Source organism: Malania oleifera, chromosome 12, assembly GCF_029873635.1.
Source record: "Malania oleifera isolate guangnan ecotype guangnan chromosome 12, ASM2987363v1, whole genome shotgun sequence".
In the NCBI taxonomy this organism is placed as follows: Eukaryota; Viridiplantae; Streptophyta; class Magnoliopsida; order Santalales; family Ximeniaceae; genus Malania; species Malania oleifera.
Window position 1 is genome coordinate 65,967,338 of NC_080428.1, and position 22,241 is coordinate 65,989,578.

Consider the following 22,241-nt stretch of genomic DNA (forward strand, 5'->3'; position numbering starts at 1 on the left):
TGTGATACACATGGATAACCACACAAATGACCCATTTACACACATCAAATTTAATCACCACACAATACTCACAAATAGCCAGTATTCACAACCAATCTATAATCACAAATAAACTATATCCACAACCAACCCATATTCACAAACAATCAGTATTTATTACTAACTAAGATTCACAACAGCCAGTAATCGCAACCAGTTAAATTATGAAAGTTATATTCATGCCACACAATTTTTCCCTATATATTATATATATCAAAAATCATTATTTTCCCAAATGCCTAACTGTTCAAAAAATCATACCTAAATATATAAATTTGTATAATTGAATTTAACCAGTTCAAACTTAGTAAAACCTGCTATAATAAATTTCCCTTGCCTACTCTTCGAATATTCTACCCAAATCGAATTGGAAACAAGACCCTATATTCCAAAATTCCTAACTTAATTAGTTTAACCCAAGGATATTTATCATTTAACATCTCTTGACTCCCAATACTTAATTTAATATTAAAATTACCCTACTTACCCTGATTTTGGAGTGGTGCCCCAATACCCCCAAACTAAAAATTCGCTATGCCTAAGATGCAAAGAATCTTCCTAGGAACCTCGTGGTGGTTCCTGATCGTCAATACGAGCTTTAACAGAGCCAGAATTGAAGAGAGAGGGTGAGGGAACTGTAGGGTAGAGAGAGAGAGGTATGGGGAGAGAAAATGTCGCTTGAAATGAAAGCAACACTATTTATAGGTAGGGCTTCGTCAACGAGACACGTGGATTCATTGACAAGCCCAAGAAGACCATTCGTCGACGAAGCCGTGAGTTTGCCGACGAATCTTAGAGATATCTGAAACCTCTCTTGGTAAATCTTCATCGACGAGACATGTAAACTTGTCGACGAAACCCAGAAGGATGCTCGTCAACGAGGAGAACTAGTTCGTCGACGAGTCCCTGCTTGATGTCCTTTTCAAAATTTATTTTCCCTTTATTCTATTCTTCCTTTTTCCTTTATTCATTTTTATTTTATTTTCCGAATTCGAGTTACTATAGAAACTCTGGTATTTTATTAAGGAGTTGTTATTATTTCCACTGCGTGATTGACATTATGATATTAGATACAGGTAAATGGAACACGTGGCACTCGGGCCCCACTTGGTGGGTTCGAGCATCACAAGGTGGTATTAGAGATATATTTCAAATAACATTCAGGACCCTAGTTTCAAGTTCGGGACGTTACAAATTGTGTGTGTTGTAGCACTGTTAGTTAAACAAACTTCTTCCAAAGACATCTTAGAGTCGATCAAAACTTTAAAACAATTCACATTACAACAAATATTTTTTTTTCTTAAAATATTACATCATTATTTTCATCTGGATTTACAAGAAAATCAGCAATATCAAGATAAACATAGTTGGATGATCCAATATTAAGATCTATTGGAACAATATTATTAGCAAAATTTGTTTCAACTTCTTTACTTTTTTTTTTTTTTTTTTCTTTTATAAATGTTTGGTATAGATCTACTAAGTGTCTGGGCATACGACAGGTACGCAACCAATGACCTTTTCCTCCGCATATGTAACATTCAGTTTCATGCTGCCTAGATCGCTAATTTTGATCATTTACCTGCTTCCGAGGGTCATCCCTCTTCTAGGGGATTACAAGCTCACGTTGATTCCAGTGATTATTTCAACCACGACCACAGCCATGTCCAAAACCATGCCTACGACCTTGTCCTCGATCACGAGATGTATTTATATTCACTTCAAGGAATGGGGTCGAACCAGTTGGACGAGTTTGGTGATTTTTCATCAAAAGCTTGTTTTTTTGCTCAGCGTCAAGAAAACATAATATTGGTTCAGAAAATTTAGTAAATTTTTTTTCCCTATATTGCTAGTGTAAGAGCACATTAGTGAGATGGAAAGTAGTAAAAGTTTTTTCTAGCATGTCTTCATCAATAATATTTTCACCACATAATTTTAGTTTCGATCTAATCTTATATAGGGCTGAGTTATATTTACCGACTATTTTAAAATCTTACAACCTCAGGTGCAACCATTCATATCGAGTTTTTGGTAAAATCACAGTTTTCTGGTGGTCAAATCTATCTTTTAAATTTTTTCCATAGGATAATTGGGTCTTTAACAGTGAGGTATTCAGTCTTTAGTCTTTCATCTAAATGATAATGGAGGAAGATCATAACTTTTGCGCGATCCTGTAGGGATGCGGTATTTCCATCTAAAATAGTGTTTTCCAAGTTCATTGCATTTAGATGGATATCAACATAAAAAATCCATGATAAATATTTGTTACCTTTGATATCAAGGGAAACAAATTCAACTTTACATAGGTTCGACATTTGAATAAATTAACAATAATAAGATAATTTAGAAATCAAAATGTAAAAACTAAAATAAAACTAAGATAATAATATAATATTATTTCCACCCTTCTGGGGTACTTAAATATGTTTTTTCAAGAACATTATTTTATTTTTCTTAATTTGTACTCTTCAGGAGTATGATTCCAGTTTACAATATTAAATTGGATAATAATTTACCACCTCTTTTAGAGATTAAATATACTATCTCATCTAGAAGATAAATGTTTCACCTCTTCAGGAGATCAAATTTAACATCTCTTTGAAAGGTTAAAAAATATACCCTCTTTAATAGGTAAATATTGACCATCTCTTTTGAAGATTAGATACACAACCTCTTTAAGAGATCTATTTCTTCGAAAGATTAAATATGTAAACGAGAAATTTAAATATATTGCCTCTTCAAGAGGACTATCTCTTCGAGAGATATATATACGGAATATTTAAATATATATAATCTCTTCAGGAGGATTATTTTACCATCTCTTCTAGAGAATGGTAGTTTAAATATATATATATATATATATATATATATATATATATATATATATATGTATATAGGCGGTACAGAAATAAAACCGTCCATTAAGGCGGTATAAATATACAAAAATATATCAGTCGGTTAGAGTCTCGTAAATTAAATAAGAATTAAAAAAATATGCGAGTTGGTTAGAATCTTGTGCTGATAACGTGTTATGAAAGATGCAGAAAATAAATAAAGAACTATGCTTCACGGGCAGATGAGATCAAAACTTCACTATCACAGGAAGAATTATAATATGATATGAAACCGACCTTGTACAAGATATTTTAATCTTCTCTTTATCCCTTCTTCACTTTATCTCTCTTCTTCTCTTATCTTCATTATATATCTACTTACATGAAAGCATCAGATGTGTAAGAAGGGAAGGGTACCCTTTTATAAGGCAATATGGATAGTTAAGCATTTATTGAGGGGAAAATCTAAGGGGATGAGGTGACATGAATTAGTGCAAATATATGGATCGGGTTCATAGTTGACATGGGGGACATCTACTTATATTTCATAACAAATATGACGCTTCTAATCTAAAAGCTAACACATCCAATAAACTAATTAACAAAGTTGAAATGGTAAACAAATGAAAGCCAAATAAATTTAAGCATTAGGTGGCAATGACATGACAGATGCTCTGTATTTACACATTTACTAGTCATATAAAATGTACGGACCTCAAAAGTCTCTTCTCTGGGAACTCTTGATGCTGACCTGTACCCCATTTGTTTATATCATTAGTCACAATATATTTATTTATTAGGGGTTTACATCAAGTGTGGATTACACAATAAAAAATATTCTTCTTGTTGAGTTATGGCTTATATTTAGAAATGTTATCCAATTAAAGTCTATTACAAATGAGAGTACTCAAGGGTTCGCAAGGCTCCTAGGCCATATGAAAAACTTTTTTATCTACTTAGACCAAACTTAGTAAGAGTGTGAAGAGCAAAACTCTTTGTGGTACAGTACAATATGTTTGAGATGAAATTTTTTTGAGATTTTCAAATAAGACTATATATACATGTTGCAGTCGAGAGTTGAAACCTTAAGATAGTTTTCATTTGATGATAGTGGAAATTAGGTAGGAGTTTCGTGGACGTAAGCACATTGCAGAACCTTGTAAATTTTTTGTTGTTCTTCTCTTTTTTGATTTTCTCGATTTTTTTGTATTTGATGTGTTTGTGCATATAACCTTAATGCATGATTTCATAAAATTTCCCAAACTTCAAACCTAACACTTTCAATATGAAAACTCTTAATTGACTTATTGCATGTTTTATTTGTATCTCAAAACTACATTTAGTTGATCGCCCAAATCAAGAAAATAAGATAATATTTTTTATTTTTTTTCATTGTATTTTCTTTATATTTTAAATACAACCCAAAAGAAAATTTATTCAAATTATACTTTTTGTCATTTCTTTCAATCAAAGAATCATATAAATAGTGGTGTTTGATAGAAATTATTCATTTATTTGTTATGTATCTTATATTCTTTCTCATTTTATCTAATTACAAATAAGAAAAAGCGATTCCTTAATATTTTCTTCTGTTTTTTGTTTGCATGTTTTTTGAATTCCGAAAGACCTATTTGTCAGTCTGAATTCTCTGGACATACCATATGAAACTAGAGAAAAACTAAATGAAATATTAAAAATTCCCGTAAAAAAATCATAGCTAGATTGTTCAGCTTGGGATTGTAGGCAAACTTACCTAGATGAGATTATTCAAAACGCAAAAGTAAACGAAGATCATTCAAATTAAGAAAAGAGATGAAGAGAAAAAATAATTGAAGGCACACCTACTGCAACAGGGAAAAGTATACAGCACGTTTGTCTATTCAAATTCAAGCCATCAAAAAGAATGAGGAACATTAAAGACTCTGAAAACTGCATAATCTAAGACCCTCGTGCTGCATAGAGCTGCCTGCTTCTAGCTTTGACTATTTTGGGTTGGAACATATTTATTGTTCGATAGGATCTAAGTTTGATATTTTCAGCCTAATTGTGGAGATTTATTTTTGTGGTAGTATATGGGAGTTTAGGATGTAAAACTCAAATCATTTTACAATGCTTTTAGAGTTTTGTACTAGATCGCAAAAAAGAATTTTTCCCACTCTCAAATTAAAAGATTACATGATGCATCTTTCATCAATAAAATTTGAGCTAAGTTAATGGACTTGGTTGAGGTTAAAAATTTGAAAAATTGGTCTGAAAATCTCGAAAGACATTCTAGTTTTGATTGCTTTGACACAATGCATTGTGCTTTCTTTCTTTCAAAATTCTCTCTGTGTGTGTAAAAATTAGAAAATGCGCATTGTCTTTCCATTTGTCTGATTTTTCTTCTGTGACTTTTCAAACTACTGGGAAAGAGCTAGCTGACAGGGCCCCAACACTATTAATTTTCTATGTCAAAATCATGCTGTTATTGTCAATATCATGCTTTTATTGTGTTTAACAGACAAATGTCTCTTTCTGTGGCCTTCATCACATCCTTCTCTGAATTTCTTCTTTTTGCTTGTCTACAAAAATAAGCAAAGGAAAGAAAAGCCACAACATAGATATACTGAATCGCACAGCTCTAAGGAACTGCCCTGACAGTAATATAGAAGGTCACAATCTGATCGCTAGAGCAAGTGCAATCTAAACATGAAGTTTGGGAAGGAATTTGCATCACAAATGGTGCCAGAATGGCAAGAAGCATACATGGATTACAATTTCCTCAAGACCCTTTTGAAAGAAGTCCTACGTTTCAGGCTGAGAACCCGGCCACCAGCCACCCCTGGCAGTGGCCTAAAGCGAAAGATGACGCTTTACAGAGCCTTCAGTGGTCTCACCCAGCGAAACAACCACCACTCCATGAGCCCCTTGACTGCTGACATTGAGAGCCAAGCCATCCTAGTGAACCCAGTGATCCGAGATGGCTCGGAGGGCTACGAGACGAGGTTTCTGATGGCAGGAGACGAGGGAGGAGAGTATGAGCTGGTCTACTTCAGAAGGCTTGATGATGAATTCAATAAGGTGAACAGGTTTTACAGGGCTAAGGTGGAAGAGGTGTTGAAGGAGGCAGCCATGTTGAACAAGCAGATGGATGCTTTGATAGCTTTTCGAATAAAGGTGGAGAATCCTCAAGGTTGGTTTGACCGATCTGCCGAGATGACTCGTCTTGCTTCAGGCATCGCTGCTTCTGCTGCTGCATTATCTGCTTCTACACCATCTGGACCAAGAGCAGCAAACAGTATGCACTGCTAGTTCGAACCCAAGTCACAAATTTTAAAATTCCATAATACATAATGTTTAATTTTATCAAATGCTGAATACACAACATTTGGGAAAGTTCTCATATGGGTTGTATGATCTAATTAGAAGTCATTAATGTTTTAGGTATCCTGTGTTTTATGGGCAGGAAGACTTCACATGGATGTAATTGAGGAAGGGAGGTCGAGCAGCCTGGAGCATTTGGATGAATCGGGTGATGATAAAGATGCTGATGAAACCAAAACCGTGAGCCGAGATGTTCAAGAAGAGAACCCAAGGAACATGAGGGGTAGCAGGCCAGCTCGCTTGGAGATACTCAACCGTGTGAAGATGAACAACACTCTGGAGACTCCTCGTTCGACCATAAAGGATTTCCTCAATGTCCCTAACAATGCAGAGCTGAAATTCAGCAGGGAAAATCTGAAGAAGGTTGAAGAGCAGCTTAGGAGGGCTTTTGCTGAATTCTACCATAAGCTTCGTCTTCTAAAGAGCTACAGGTAACAGTCCAACAGATGCATGCTAATTAGTTGCCTTTCCCTGTTTCTTTTGTGTGCTCTATTTGATCATTTTTTGCTAATAAATTGAACAGTTTCTTGAATATGCTGTCGTTTTCAAAAATCATGAAGAAGTATGATAAGGTACTTCAAGTCCCAGATCTCTTTTGACTTACATTATGTTGAGCTTTCTAAGTTGTTGCTAGACTCTGATTCTATACAAATATATGCATTAAAAAATATTTTTTATTTAAAAAAAAAAAAAACAACTTTTGAGCGTCAAAATTTTGATCACTTTTGCTGATGCAATTTGCCTTTTGCTTTAATTTATCCTCAGATCACTTCAAGAAATGCATCAAAACCCTACTTGAAAATGGTGGATAACTCATACCTTGGCAGCTGTGACGAGGTGAGCTTTCATTCGCAAAATGGGCTAAAGGGTTGACATCAAAATCATTCGTCTCTAATTTTATAAAAAATACTTAGAAGGAATGGTTCCTCGCATAGATTTGTTTGCTCATCTCCACAGTGAAGCAACTGCTGAGCTTGGGTTTTGGATTTCTAAAGCTCCTTTTATTATACTCAAATTAAATACCCTGTTTGCGTTCAAAGGTTACAAAGCTTATGGAGAGGGTGGAGGCCACATTCATCAAGCATTTTGCCAACTCAAACCGCAGTAAAGGGATGAGCATTTTGAGGCCAACAGCAAGAAGAGAAAGGCACAGAATAACATTTTCCTTGGGTATGCTTCCTACCATTCATGAACTACACCAATAAGAGAGAGAAACAAGTGCCCACATTACATTTTGATCCCCCTTGGCTGCTGCAGTTTTCTGCTTCTTAGAACTGCTTATTGAAAAATTTTCCAGGTTTCTTTGCTGGTTGCTCAGCTGCTTTGCTGGTTGCCCTTATTCTGATTATTCGTGCGCAAAACCTCCTAGACAAACCTGGTGGAACGCAGTACATGGAGACTATGTTTCCCCTTTATAGGTAACTAGGATTTCCTGGAATCATTCTAACTGAATTTGTTTGATCCATTAAACTTCATTAAACTGAAGGAAACTGGTTTTTTTCACAAGGCATGTTTCATCTTCCACTGCAGCCTGTTTGGATTCATTGTTTTGCACATGGTTATGTATGCTGCAAATATATTCTTCTGGAGGCGGTACAGAATTAACTATTCATTTATATTTGGATTCAAGGAGGGAACTGAACTGGGTTACAGAGAAGTTCTCCTTTTAAGTTGTGGTCTTGCAGTACTAGCACTGGCTAGTGTGCTCTCAAATCTTGACATGGAGATGGACCCCAAAACACGCGATTACAAAGCCTTAACTGAACTTCTACCACTAGGCTTAGTAGTGGTAAGCACGGAGGGTACCACCCAACTTCTTTGTGCTACCAATTTTGCATGAAAATGCACTTTAAACAACCCGTTTCTTTCCCTGCAGCTTGTGATTGTCATATTATTTTGCCCCTTCAACATCATTTATCGTTCCAGTCGATTCTTCCTCCTCACATGCCTGTTTCACTGTATCTGTGCTCCACTTTACAAGGTAAAAGAAATCATTAAGAGAATTACAAAGAACAGTTTTAAGGAGAATGAACATAGTTGTGTTGTTAAATTCTCTGCAAACTTTTTCCCTCTGTAGGTCATACTCCCAGATTTTTTCCTGGCAGACCAGCTGACCAGCCAGGTTTGTGAAGTGGTGGTTTATGTGGTATTTTCATCATACAAATCCCTATTGGAAAATTTAGTTTGAAAAAATTCTAAAGTGTTGCTATTTGTTTTGTTGCAGGTGCAAGCATTCAGAAGTTTGGAATTCTACATTTGCCACTATGGCTGGGGAGACTACAAACTCAGGCAAAACACTTGCAAATCAAGTGGTGTGTTCAATGCATTTTATTTCATTGTCGCTGTGATTCCATACTGGTCTCGCCTTCTCCAGGTATTTCTTCCAAAGCATTAATCTAAAATCATGACCCCAAAATAAGGTTGCATAAATGTTTGACAATGCAAATTCTACTTGAAACCATTCTTCATGCTTTGATATGTTTCCTGCGCTCATAAATACTTGCTGTACTTAAAACAGTGACCATTTTTTACATATTGTTTTTTCTTCCCCTTTTTTCCAGTGTATCCGACGCCTATACGAAGAGAAAGATGCAATGCAGGGGTATAATGGGCTAAAATACTTCTTGACAATAGTAGCTGTTTGTATGAGAACAGCTTACAGTCTCAACAAGGGAATAAGTTGGAGGGTAATAGCCTGGATTGCCTCAGCTGCAGCAACTATTTTTTCTACATATTGGGACCTTGTTTTTGACTGGGGCCTTCTTCAACAGCACTCTAAAAACCGCTGGTTGAGAGACAAACTCCTCATCCAATATAAAGGCATATATTTTGGAGCTATGGTGAGAGGAAGAAAAAATAAAATTAATCAAGCATCTATGTCCCAGAAAACTTCTGAGATTTAACCTTTGTTCACAAAAATGCAGGTTTTAAATGTCTTCCTGAGACTTGCTTGGATGCAAACCGTATTGAATTTCTCAGTGTCGTTCTTACACAAAGAAGCTATGGTTACTATTGTTGCGAGCCTAGAGATTATTCGTCGTGGCATATGGAATTTCTTCAGGTATTTTCTAGATACAAACTAGGTTTATTTTGTGTAAATTTATCAGCAATTCACAAAATTGGATTAGATGCTGGAAAAAAGCTTACTTCATTTTTCTGTTCGCTGATTGATCAGGTTGGAGAATGAGCATTTAAACAATGTTGGCAAATACCGGGCATTCAAGTCTGTACCACTACCTTTCAACTATGATGAAGATGATGACAAAGATGAATAAGTGCCTTCTTGACACAGTTCAGAGATAGTACTGGGGAAGGAATGTAGATAAATGATTAACATTCTGGGTAGTGTTCATGCGAAGCTCAGCCATCTGGGGACATTCGAATGTTAAGCAGGAAGAAAATGTTTAATTGTTTGTGCAGCCAGATCAATTTTTCGCTTTCCATGATTTTTTTAGTAAATGCAGTGGATGATAGCATCACATGCCACATGCATCTCAATAAATATGCAACATCTGCTTAACTCAATTTCATCAAAAGAACCCAGCTCCAGAAGCAGTCGCAACAAATGGATAAGAAATTTTGACAATTAGAAAACATAACTCTCGACCATTAAGTACTGACCTGGTGAAATGGAGGCATGGATGCAACACTCCCTTGTGATAAACAAGTAAAGGTACGAAAAATCTTTGAGGTAAAAAAGAAAAAAAGTACCTAGGAATATCTTACAGGGTACTTGTGGAATCTAGTATGCTAAAAAGAAATGCAGAGTTTGGAAGCCTTCTATCTAATGCATAAAATATCAAAATCCTAATAAAACTTCAATAGGCCATTTCCCAATAGATCTCATTTGATTCAAAGGGCGTCCCCAGGCCACAAGGCTCCGCGCTTTGCAAGGGTAAGGGAAGGATCGTCACAGTGTATATAGCCTACTAGCCTTACCAGTACTTTTATGCAGAGAGACTGTTTCCTTGGACTTGAACCCATGACCAACCGGTCACAGAGGAGCAACCTTACCGTTGATCCAAGGTTTGCCCTCTGTTAAAGATTATTAGTGTTAGAGGCCGATAGATTACCAAAGCTTAAACTGTTAAGTTATGGGCCAGCAATGTATATTAAATTTTAACAATACCCTGCACATGCAGCCCGATAGCACATGGGAGATAAACACATAATAAATAACACCCATTATAGGGAATACAAATTTTTTAAATTTCACACTATAATTGTGGGCAACGAGAGTAGAACCAAGGACCTCCTGTAACCAGCTCTGAGACCATTTTAGATTACCATTTTACTTACAAGCTTAAACCCTTAAGGCGTGGGCCAACAATGTATATCAAGCTGTACCAGAGGCCACTGCTGTACTGTTTCTCCAGGAAATATTTTCGGATAAAGAAAGGAGAGATGAAAATAATATCTTTTAACTACTCCAGGGAATATCTTTTTCCCATTATATGTGTGTGCGCACATGTTTAGGCATATCTATATATTTATATATACAACTACACGTATGCAAATGTTAACAGCGAACAATATAACTAGATGATCATCATGGTACAAAGCATTCTCCCAGTCCAATTAAGCCAAATGAATTCTACCTCAAAAATATCTAATCAGGTACAACAAGACATGTATGAACAACGCATTTTATTGCCTTTCCAAGTAGAATGTTAAAGAACAACTAATCAAGTAGACTATCCCCTACAACACCAATCCTTCTCTTCCACTTACACCCCTGTCCCCCCAAATATATATATATAGGTCTAAGAGAAAGAAGAAGAAGAAGAAGAAGGAGAACTTTCAAAAAAATGGCATAAAATTGTAAATGAAATTCCTAGAACCACCTACAATCATAAACTATCACTCCGTCCTTCCATGAATGACTGATGATATATACGAGTACCATAAAACATAATCAAAAGTCCCACACTATAACTAAAGAGTATTCATGGGTCAATAGAAATTCCAATGGGGAATAGAATTTTATGGATGAGCTGAACTAGCATTGAATTGTTCTTGACAAAACAAACAAGACTAATTTTGTGCTGAGCAGCTGAAGCTAATAAAAGGGCAAAGGGCCAGTCCGAATGAATATGAATTGAAGCCATAAGAGAAGAGACAAAGGCCTAAATTTCAACTCAGATACTGTTATGGCAATCATGACGCTTTAAATTGTGTCAACAAACTGTAAAATGTAATCTGGAAAAGGATCAAAGCAGTGATTTTAAGTTCACACTTGATACTAGAAAATTGAATTTCAAGTATTGAGGCCAAAAAGCACAAAGAAAAAAGCTCTGTAGCCCACATCCAATCTTAATTCTATTTCAAAGTACATAGTTCACATGTTTAGTCTAACACTTTTTTAAAAAGAAAAATGCACTTCGCAAAAAAGAAATAAATGGTTTTGAGCTTCCTAAAAGTTACATCCACGATGGTTCTTGAAATGGAACTGTAAATGAGTGAAATTTAGAAGAAACATATACTTGGGATCATAAACAAAAAATAACTTATTATAGTTGCTAAAGGCTAGAAACCGTTCTTGGGATGTGAGAGAACTAACTCAAAGGCCAAATAATGCATTCACTTGAATTTATATGGCACCTCATTCTAGTATAATGCCCATCAAATAATGATGGGCTTAAAGCAAAAATCCTTGGACTCGTAAAATCACCCATCAATCAGCTGAGTGCTGCATTGTCTTTATGCCCAATTATTGAAATTGAGATGCAATGCGGGCATAGTTATGGACAACAGAAGTTAGAAAAACGAAATACCAATAACTTTACTAGCAATATCTAGAATGAGGATCCTTTTCAGGAAGTTGGTTATCATGTTGGCTGTCATTAACACCCTCACACGCAACGTGACACAGTTTTAGTATTATGTGTTTCCTCAGCAAAATGAATGCACAGAAACAGCAAGAATAGGGGCTGCAAAGGTGTCCCTATCAAGGAAATTGTTCGCTTCTTTTCCATGGAAAACCATGTTAGGAAAAGAACTTTCTTTTCAACAGATGAGGCAGCTGATTACTCAGATTAAAGATTTCTAAGACATATCATTGAAGGATTCACATAAAACAAGCCAATGAAAGCCATATCCAGGCTATCCTGGAAATCAGCCTCCCAAAATTCATAGATGAACATATTTACCATACAAGAACAAAAAACAAAACAAAGCCTTAGTCCCACTAAGTGGGGTCGGCTATATGAATAATTTTCCGCCAATTTATGCGATCATGGACCATTTCTTTTGATAGATTCAATGATATTAAATCCTTACTCACTATCTCCTCCCAAGTTATTTTAGATCTACCTCTACCCCTTCTATTGCCCCCCACAGTAATCAAGTCACTCTTCCCATTAGATGCACTATGTGACCTACGTTGTACGTGTTTATACCATATGAGTCGTCCCTCCCTTATCTTATCTTCTATAAGAGCTACACCTAACTTACCACAAATATGTTCATTAGTTAATTTATCTTTCAATGTTATATCACTCATCCATCTAAGCATTCTCATCTCTTTACTTTTTGGATATTATGTTTCTTCGTCACCCAACATTCCGATCCATATAGCATAGCTGGTCTTATAGCTGTCTTATAAATCTTCTCTTTCAATTTTAGGGGTATTTTACGATCACATAGCACACTTGAACCACTTCTCGATTTTACCCAACCTGCTTTAACTCTATGCATTACATCATCTTCAATTTCTCCTTCAGCTTGCATGATAGATCCAAGGTATCGAAATCTACAAGTGTTATTTATTTTTTCATCATCAAGTTTAACTTTGTCTCCAATATTCCTCCTATCATTACTAAAATTACATATCATATATTCTGTTTTATTTTTACTTATCCTAAAGCCTCTAGATTCCAAAGCTTTTCTCCATAATTCTAACTCAGTCTCTACTCCGTCCCTAATTTCGTCAATTAATACAATATCATCTGCAAACAACATACATCATGGAACCTCCTTTTGAATACTCTTAGTCAATTGGTTCATCACTAAAGCAAAAAGATAAGGACTCAAAGCAAATCCTTGATGTACTCTTATGGTAATTGGAAATTCTCTAATTTCTCCATTAATGACATCAATACACCTACAACATACACCCTTTTTTTCTAAAACCCATCATAGAACTTCCCTAGGTATCCTATCATATGCTTTCTCAAGGTCAATAAATATCATATGCAAGTCCATCTTCTTTTTCCTAAACTAAATAGCTTCTGTGGTAGATCTCTTAGACATAAAACCAAATTTATTTTCTAAGGTCTTTGTTTCTAACCTTAATCTTTGTTCAATTATCCTTTCTCATAGTTTCATCGTATGACTCATAAGTTTAATTCCACGATAGTTATTACAATTTGAATATCTTCTTTATTTTTGTATATAGGTATTAAAGTGTTTTTCCTCCATTCATCTAGCATTTTCTTAATTTTTACAATTGTATTAAATAAATTAGTTAAACATATAATTCCGTTATCACCCAAGTATTTCCAAACTTCAATTGAGATCTTATCTGGTCCCATAACTTTCCCATTTTTCATATTTTTTAGTGCAAACTTAACTTCGTTAACTCTAATTTTGCGAATAAATCTTATATTTTTAGTCTTTTCCTCATTTGATAATTCTAAGTTTAAACCTTCTATTTGGTTTTCATTAAACAACTTACTAAAGTAACTTTGTCATCTTTCTTTAATATCTTCATCCTTAACCAAAACAATATCATCCTCACTTTTTATACATTTTACATTTCTTAAGTCTTTACTCTTCCTTTCTCTAGCTTTAGAGGATTGTGATCGACAAAGCACCCATGTCATTTTGCTGAAAGAATAACAGCAACTGAGATTTTTTCATGAGTTCTAGGTTCTACCTCAAATATATGCTAAACAGTCTTACTGATAAGAAGATCAATTATGGAAATAGGAAAGATAATTAGAAAAAGGAACCAAAATATTTTCAAAAGTTAGTAATTAATTGCAGGTATAAATTTTAGCCAAGAAGTCATATTCAGCAAGTGTGAAACGCTTCAAATTATTAGCAGCAAACATAATGTGAGAATACAAGGCCACGCCTAACCAGTTGACCCTTAAACATATAAATCCAGTCCTTTAATAAACAAGAAGCCAACTTAACTCCTACCTATCGACGACATAAAGCCTCATGCAACATTCAGATGCCTTATACTGGGCACAACAGAACTTGGGATTCTTATACTCATCAGCATTAATCACTCGCTTGACCCCTTCATGACAGAGATGCTGGGGACCTGGGCCATGTGGTAGGAGGGTCGGGTGGTAAATGAGGTGTCCTAGGTTCAAATCCTCTTGCAACCAGAAATTACAAAATAACATAAAAAGGACAGAAGCTCAATTCTTTAATTCTCAAAACCTCTGTTACCCCAAACTCAAATACCTTACCAGCTCTCATTAAATTCAGCAATTCAGTTGCCATGAATTAACTATTCATGTTGCCAAGGAACCAAAGCGTGAACAATCAGTCATCACATAAAGGATACGAACACATGATTTGGAGAGAGAAATTGGAGATAATTTAGATAAGTAAGAAACCATGCCAAAATGGATGCAGCATACAACTTTAGGTAACCCCATAAAACAACACAAAGAAACAAACAAAAAAAAGGGCATCCCAAGGCCGTGAGGCTCCCTGCTTTGTGAGGGTAGGGAGAGGGGTCATCACAGTGTATGTTGTCTTACCCCTGCTATTATGCAGAGAGGCTGTTTCCTTGAACTCGACCCGTGACCAACTGGTCACAAAGGAGCAATCTTACCGTTGATCCAAGACCCGCACTCACAAACAAGAGAGAGAGAGAGAGAGAGAGAGAGAGAGAGAGAGATGGGTGGCTCACAAGTCACAATTTTGTAGACAGATTTTTCCAAAACTAAGCTAAAACATCAACGGTTCCTAGTTCCTACCATCTTTGAATCAAATTAGGTCAAGTTATTTTATGCTGGAGGCATCAGCAAAATAATACGGAAGTATAATAAAATCAAGACATGGAAAACATAGAAACATACAAAGACATAGAATAGAGGTGCTTAGGTATAGATACTAACAAGAAGACGCTAAATTTTTATGAAAACATTGGGGAAACCTTGCAAATTTCTTTAAACATTTATCATTGAGAAATATTACATTCATCTTAGAGTTCTAATGGATGGAAAAGACTAAATGGATATTTTTTTTCCCTTAATTTACGTATCAAATGCAAATTCTGACACACAAAAACTGTACTCAAAAACTATACTAAAATCATTGACCTTTACTAAACTTGAGCTTGCTTCAGATGAAGTACTTATTCCCTATATCCATTCTATGCACGCTAAATCCAAATGAAATAAATATGTGAAAAAATCCAGAAAACAACATCATGATCAGAAAAGGAAAGTATTTTACCATGCAGTTTTAAGCAGCAGATCTGCACAAATTCAGAACCAATGTTTGGTTGTTTTACCATTCCACAATTGAGAAATCACAATCCTGATAATTCTAATGCAGCTTCCCACCTTTATAGTGAAGGGGTCATGTTACTAAAAGGCATGCCCCAGCTAGAGAAATTAAAAGATATGCTGCGAACGGGGTTATTTAATAATATTGTATCAGAAAGAGAAACAAAAATTACATAAGCTCCATATTTTGATATCATAAAATCTTTTATATTTCGCTCTATTGATCCACCGATTACATCGTAATAAAAGCTAAAAATTTCTGCCATTGCCGCTCATATCCAAACAAACAATGCAAATGAATCGCTATTAAGGACAAAAATGAATCAAGAAGCCTCTAACCACTCATTTTATCCACCGAAGCCTCTTTCTTCCCCGAACTCTTTAAAGCAGCTTCAGCTTCTACTTCTCGATCAGTTGAAGCCGGAGCGTCCCCCTGCTCCAAAGCCTTTTCTCGCTCCAACTCCTTGACGGCCTCCTCCTCGGCGACTTTTTCTGCTTGAAGAATGGGATGGTAATAATCAGAGTGTTGTTCCATGCACTTCTTTAGCAAGCCAGTCACCTCAAAACACTTGTCCACAATATCTTCCTTGTTCTTCTCCGCATCTTCCACGCACTTCTCCCAAGCAATGAAGCTCTCCCTGCACCCACCCCCCTTCATGAACAGGCAAAACCCGCATTCACCTTCTTCTTCTTCTTCATCATCATCATTATCTTTCCCTTCGCCGTCGGAACCCTTTTTTGACTGATCGGAAGCTTTTGGGCCGAACTCCTCCGAAATTCTCTTATTGCTCAAAGGGCTAGAAGCTTCTGCTGGTGCTTCACTCTCTGGAGATTTGGTTTCAGGGATTTCAATTTCTGTCGCTGTATTTTGGATTTCTGAAACTGAGGAAGACATATTGTCAGTTTTCCAAGAATGTGTAGGCTCCTCGCGGGTGGATGCAAAGTGGATTTTCTGAGAATCGCTGAGATTTTAAGAGGAGGATGAGATGTCTGAGCTTTGAGAGTCGCTAGGGCTTGAGGCTGATGCGGACAAAGAGGCCTCCATGGCCTACGCCCAACACTTTCTTCTTAAACCCCACAAAAGCCCTAATAAGAAAGTTCATCACTTCTTCCCGTTATATGTGTGCGTGCACATGTTTTGGCATATCTATATATTTATATATACAACTACACGTATGCAAATGTTAACAGCAAAAAATATAACTAGATGATCATCATGCAACAAAGCATTCTCCCAGTCCAATTAAGCCAAATGAATTCTACCTAGGCCTAGCAAAATGGGCAGGCGGGCCGGGTTTGGGCGGGTCACCAACGGGCAAGGTCATAAACGGGTCGATGTTAAACGGATGACATACATGCCAACCCTAACACGCCCGTTTATTACCCTAACCCGCCTGTTTAATAAACGGGCGGGTAATGGATCACCCATTTAAAAAAATTATAATTTATTTATTTTAAATTTTTTTAAAAATATCATATAAAATGACATTTTTTTTAAAAAAAAATATTGCATTATATTTATTAATTTCTAAATAAAAAGAACGTAAAAGGGTTTCTACAATTTAATTTTAAATTTTAGGTTTGGGATAGATTTGATGTCGTAGAGCAGGAGGAGGTCAATGCTAGGGCCATGAATGAATTCATGCTAGGTTTGGAAATATTTATACAACAAACACAAATCTGTATTTATCTACTATTTATTCATCACGAATCAATGAAACCCAACAAGCCAGTAACAGAGAACCTAAAAAATAAAAATAAAAATAAAAATAAAATCGCAACTCACCTCCACGGCTCCACCTCTGGTCCTCTGCGTCTGTGGATCGTGAAGGAGCTTGATCCGTGAGGCCTGAGGGAGCTTAATCTTACCGTGGAGCAGCTGGAGGCTGGAGGTGTGGAGTCAAGTCGTCTGTGGAGCTGGGGATGACTGATGCCTGTGGCTGTGGTCCGTGGAGCCTGGAGGAGACGACGACTCGAGCTGGGGATCGTTCGCAGGCTCGCAGGGCAAGTCCGGCACGTAGCAGCGCACCAGAGGATAGGGGAGGAGACTCAGGAGAGGAGAGCCGGAGAGGATTGAGATTTGAGAGAGTGAGAGCTGAGAGGTCAGATATGAGGAGAGGCAGAGAGCCGCGGCGGGGGTTAGGGGCCTTAGGGTTTTTTTGAAGTCTGAAGGCTCAGCCACTCAAGCTGTGAACAGTGTGTGACTGACTGTGAAGCATTAAGGATCCAAATTAACGGGTCACCCGCCCACACCCGGCTAAACCCGTTTATAAACGGGTAGAACTGTGACCCATCCAATTATTAAATGGGTTAGCTTCTTTAAATCCGAACCCGTTTTAAATGAGCGGATCCAAATGATCCAACGGGTCATGACCCATTTTATCATGCCTAATTCTACTTCAAAAATATTTAATTAGGTACAACAAGATAGGTATGAACAAAGCATTCCATTGCCTTTCCAAGTAGCATGTTAAAGAACAACTAATCAAGTAGACTATCCCCTACAACACCAATCCTTCTCTTCCACCTACACCCCCAGTCCCCCCAAATATATATATAGGCCTAAGAGAAAGCAGAAGAAGAAGGAGAACTTTCACAAAAATGGCATAAAATTGTAAATGAAATTCCTAGAACCACCTACAATCATAAACTATCACTCTGTCCTTCCCTGAATGACCGATGATATATCCGAGTACCATAAAACATAATCAAAAGTCCCACACTATAACTAAAGAGTATTCATGGGTCAATAGAAAACTCCAAAGGGGAATAGAATTTTATGGATGAGCTGAACCAACATTGAATTGTTCTTGACCAAACAAAAAAGACTAATTTTGTGCTTAACAGTTGAAGCTAATAAAAGAGCAAAGGGGCAGTCCGAATGAATATGAATTGAAGCCATAAGAGAAGAAACAAAGGCCTAAATTTCAACTCATATAATGTTATGGCAATCTTGACGCTTTAAATTGTGTCAACAAACCGTAAAATGTAATCTGGAAAAGGATCAAAGCAGTGATTTTAAGTTCACACTTGATGCTAGAAAATTGAATTTCAAGTATTGCGGCCAAAAAGCACAAAGAAAGAAGCTCTATAGCCCATATCCAATCTTAATTCTACTTCAAAGCACATAGTTCACTTGTTTAGTCTAACACTTTTTTTAAAAGAAAAATGCACTTCGCAAAAAAGACATAAATGGTTTTGAGCTTCCTAAAAGTTATGTCCATGATGGTTCTTGAAATGGAACTGTAAATAAGTGAAATTTAGAAGAAACATATACTTGGGATCATAAACAAAGAAGAACTTATTATAGTTGCTAAAGGCTAGAAACCTTCTTGGGATGTGAGAGAACTAACTCAAAGGCCAAATAATGCATTCACTTGGATTTAGATGGCACCTCATTCTAGTATATTGCCCATCAAATAATGATGAGCTTAAAGCAAAATTCCTTGGACTCATAAAATCACCCATCAATCAGCTAAGTGCTGCATTGTCTTTATGCCCAATTATTGAAATTGAGATGCAATGTGGGCATAGCTATAGACAACATAAGTTAGAAAAACAAAATACCAATAACTTTACTAGAAATATCTAGAATGAGGATCCTTTTCAGAAAGTTGGTTATCATGTTGGCTGTCATTAACACCCTCACACGCAACGTACACAGTTTTAGTATAATGGGTTTCCTCAACAAAATGAATGCACAGAAATAGCAAGAATAGGGGTTGCAAAGGTGTCCTTATCTAGGAAATTGTTCGCTTCTTTTCCATGGAAAACCATGTTAGGAAGAGAACTTTCTTTTCAACAAATGAGGCAGCTGATTACTCAGATTAAAGATTTCTAAGACATATCATTGAAGGATTCACATAACACAAGCCAATGAAAGCCACATCCAAGCTATCTTGGAAATCAGCCTCCCAAAATTCACAGATGAACATATCTACCATACAACAACAAACAACAAAACCAAGCCTTAGTCCCACTAAGTGGGGTCGGTTATATGAATCATTTTCCGCCAATTTATGCGATCATGGGCCATTTCTTTTGATAGATTCAAGGATATTGAATCCTTACTCACTATCTCCTCCCAAGTTATTTTAGATCTACCTCTACCCCTTCTACTGCCCCCCACAGTAACCAAGTCACTCTTCCTATTAGGTGCACTATATGGCCTACGTTGTAAGTGTTTATACCATATGAGTCGTCTCTCCCTTATCTTATCTTCTATAGGAGCTACACCTAACTTACCACAAATATATTCATTCCTTAATTTAACCTAACTTACCACAAATATGTTCATTCCTTAATTTAACTTTCAATGTTATATCACTCATCCATCTAAGCATTTTCATCTCAGCAACTTTTATTTTTTGGATATTATGTTTCTTCGTCACCCAACATTCCGATCCATATAGCATAGCTGGTCTTATAGTTATCCTATAAATCTTCTCTTTCAATTTTAGGGGTATTCTACGATCACATAGCACACTTGAACCACTTCTCCATTTTACCCAACCTGCTTTAACTCTATGCATTACATTATCTTCAATTTCTCCTTCAACTTGCATGATAGATCCAAGGTATCGAAATCTACAAGTGTTATTTATTTTTTCATCATCAAGTTTAACTTTGTCTCCAATATTCCTCCTATCATTACTAAAATTATATATCATATATTCTGTTTTATTTCTACTTATCCTAAAGACTTTAGATTCCAAAGCTTTTCTCCATAATTCTAACTCAGCCTCTACTCCATCCCTAGTTTCATCAATTAATACAATATCATCTGCAAACAACATACATCATGGAACCTCCTTTTGAATACTCTTAGTCAATTGATCTATCACTAAAGCAAAAGGATAAGGACTCAAAGCATATCCTTGATGTACACCTATGGTAATTGAAAATTCTCTAGTTTCTCCATCTATAGTCCTTAAACTAGTCATTGCTCCATCGTACATATCCTTAATGACATCAATACACCTACAACATACACCCTTTTTTTCTAAAACCCACCATAGAACTTCCCTAGGTATCTTATCATATGCTTTCTCAAGGTCAATAAATATCATATGCAAGTCCCTCTTCTTTTCCCTAAACTAAATAGCTTTTGTGGTAGATCTCTCAGACATAAAACCAAATTTATTTTCTAAGGTCTTCGTTTCTAACCTTAATCTTTGTTCAACTATCCTTTCTCATAGTTTCATCGTATGACTCATAAGTTTAATTCCACGATAGTTATTACAATTTGAATATTTCCTTTATTTTTGTATATAGGTATTAAAGTGCTTTTCCTCCATTCATCTGGCATTTTCTTAGTTTTTACAATTGTATTAAATAAATTAGTTAAACATATAATTCTGTTATCACCCAAGCATTTCCAAACTTCATTTGGGATCTTATTTGGTCCCCTAACTTTCCCATTTTTCATATTTTTTAGTGCAAACTTAACTTCGTTAACCCTAATTTTGCAAATAAATCTTATATTTTTAGTCTTTTTCCTCATTTGATAATTCTAAGTTTAAACCTTCTATTTGGATTTCATTAAACAACTTACTAAAGTAACTTCACCATCTTTCTTTAATATTTCCGTCCTTAACCAAAACAATATCATCCTCACTTTTTATACATTTTACATTTCCTAAGTCCTTGGTCTTCCTTTCTCTAGCTTTAGAGGATTGTGATCGACAAAGCACCCATGTCATTTTGCTGAAAGAATAACAGCAACTGAGATTTTTTCATGAGTTCTAGGTTCTGCCTCAAATATATGCTAAACGGTCTTACTGATAAGAAGATCAATTATGGAAATAGGAAAGATAATTAGAAAAAGGAACCAAAATATTTTCAAAAGTTAGTAATTAATTGCAGGTATAAATTTTAGCTAAGAAGTCATATTCAGCAAGTGTGAAACGCTTCAAATTATTAGCAGCAAACGGAATGTGAGAATACAAGGCAAGGCCTAACGAGTTAACCCTTAAACTGTAACGACCCGAAGAATAATGGTTTTTAAATAATAAAAAGAAAGGAAAATGAACACAGGATTAGAAGGAAGCAGTCGACGACGTTACATTTTGGATGAGATAATCCCAAGGAATTTTTCAGCTCCTCGTCGACGAACAGAGGGGACTCATCATCGAGGGTATAAGAGGAGCTTGTCGACGAGGATAGGATTCATCGACGAGAAGATACCGAGAGGGGATTTGTGGAAACCTGAAATTCGTCGACGAATCCCGCAGTATAAGTAAGGTTAAAAGTGATTTTTCAGTTCATTTTCTTGCGTAGAACTTCTCTCTCTCTTACCCTTCGGTTTCTCCTCCTTCTCTCTAAGATTCTGGGCAGAATTTTCACCGGTTCGACGATCTGAAGCCATCACGACGCACTTGGGACAGTTCTCTATAAGTCTGCTAGAGCAGATCGTCGGTGGGGCTGAGTTGGAAACCATCCCAAATCCAGGGTAAGACTTTCTACTTAGTATTTGGTTATTTGACAGTTGTAGGAAGTGTTGTATGTGTAGAAATACTGAACTTTAGTTCTG

At 36.1% G+C, this 22,241-nt stretch overlaps 2 protein-coding genes across 5 annotated transcripts; one reads left to right on the forward strand and one right to left on the reverse strand.

Annotated features, from left to right (window-relative positions):
* The first annotated feature begins 5,416 nt into the window (after window positions 1–5,416).
* On the forward strand, window positions 5,417–9,657 carry LOC131143758 (phosphate transporter PHO1 homolog 3). Of its 4 annotated transcripts, none has more exons than XM_058092058.1 (13): window positions 5,417–6,150; window positions 6,319–6,667; window positions 6,760–6,808; window positions 7,002–7,073; window positions 7,277–7,406; window positions 7,534–7,654; window positions 7,767–8,025; window positions 8,113–8,217; window positions 8,314–8,358; window positions 8,461–8,610; window positions 8,798–9,076; window positions 9,161–9,297; window positions 9,412–9,657. In XM_058092058.1, the coding sequence occupies exons 1-13, from the start codon at window positions 5,562–5,564 to the stop codon at window positions 9,509–9,511; spliced, it is 2,385 nt and encodes a 794-aa protein (XP_057948041.1). In that variant the 5' UTR covers window positions 5,417–5,561; the 3' UTR covers window positions 9,512–9,657. The 4 variants fall into 4 exon arrangements, with proteins under 4 accessions (XP_057948041.1, XP_057948042.1, XP_057948043.1 ...); XM_058092059.1 differs by having other exon boundaries at window positions 5,562–6,143; window positions 6,345–6,667; XM_058092060.1 differs by having other exon boundaries at window positions 5,562–6,062; window positions 6,345–6,667.
* Window positions 9,658–15,894: 6,237 nt separating this feature from the next.
* On the reverse strand, window positions 15,895–17,904 carry LOC131143759 (transcription elongation factor spt5-like). The gene is made up of 2 exons (XM_058092063.1): window positions 17,496–17,904; window positions 15,895–16,795 (listed from the first exon to the last, which is right to left on the reverse strand). Exon 2 carries the CDS (start codon window positions 16,602–16,604, stop codon window positions 16,044–16,046), a length of 561 nt encoding a protein of 186 aa, XP_057948046.1. The 5' UTR covers window positions 16,605–16,795; window positions 17,496–17,904; the 3' UTR covers window positions 15,895–16,043.
* Between the last annotated feature and the right edge of the window lie 4,337 nt (window positions 17,905–22,241).

Bases quoted from the DNA above. Each gene is read 5' to 3' on its own strand.
- LOC131143759 (XM_058092063.1), bottom strand. From the start codon at position 16,604: ATGTCTTCCTCAGTTTCAGAAATCCAAAATACAGCGACAGAAATTGAA.
- LOC131143758 (XM_058092058.1), top strand. From the start codon at position 5,562: ATGAAGTTTGGGAAGGAATTTGCATCACAAATGGTGCCAGAATGGCAA. The intron at 7,407-7,533 runs GTATGCTTCCTA...AAAATTTTCCAG, and splicing joins CAGAATAACATTTTCCTTGG to GTTTCTTTGCTGGTTGCTCA. The intron at 8,359-8,460 runs GTTTGTGAAGTG...GTTTTGTTGCAG, and splicing joins CAGACCAGCTGACCAGCCAG to GTGCAAGCATTCAGAAGTTT.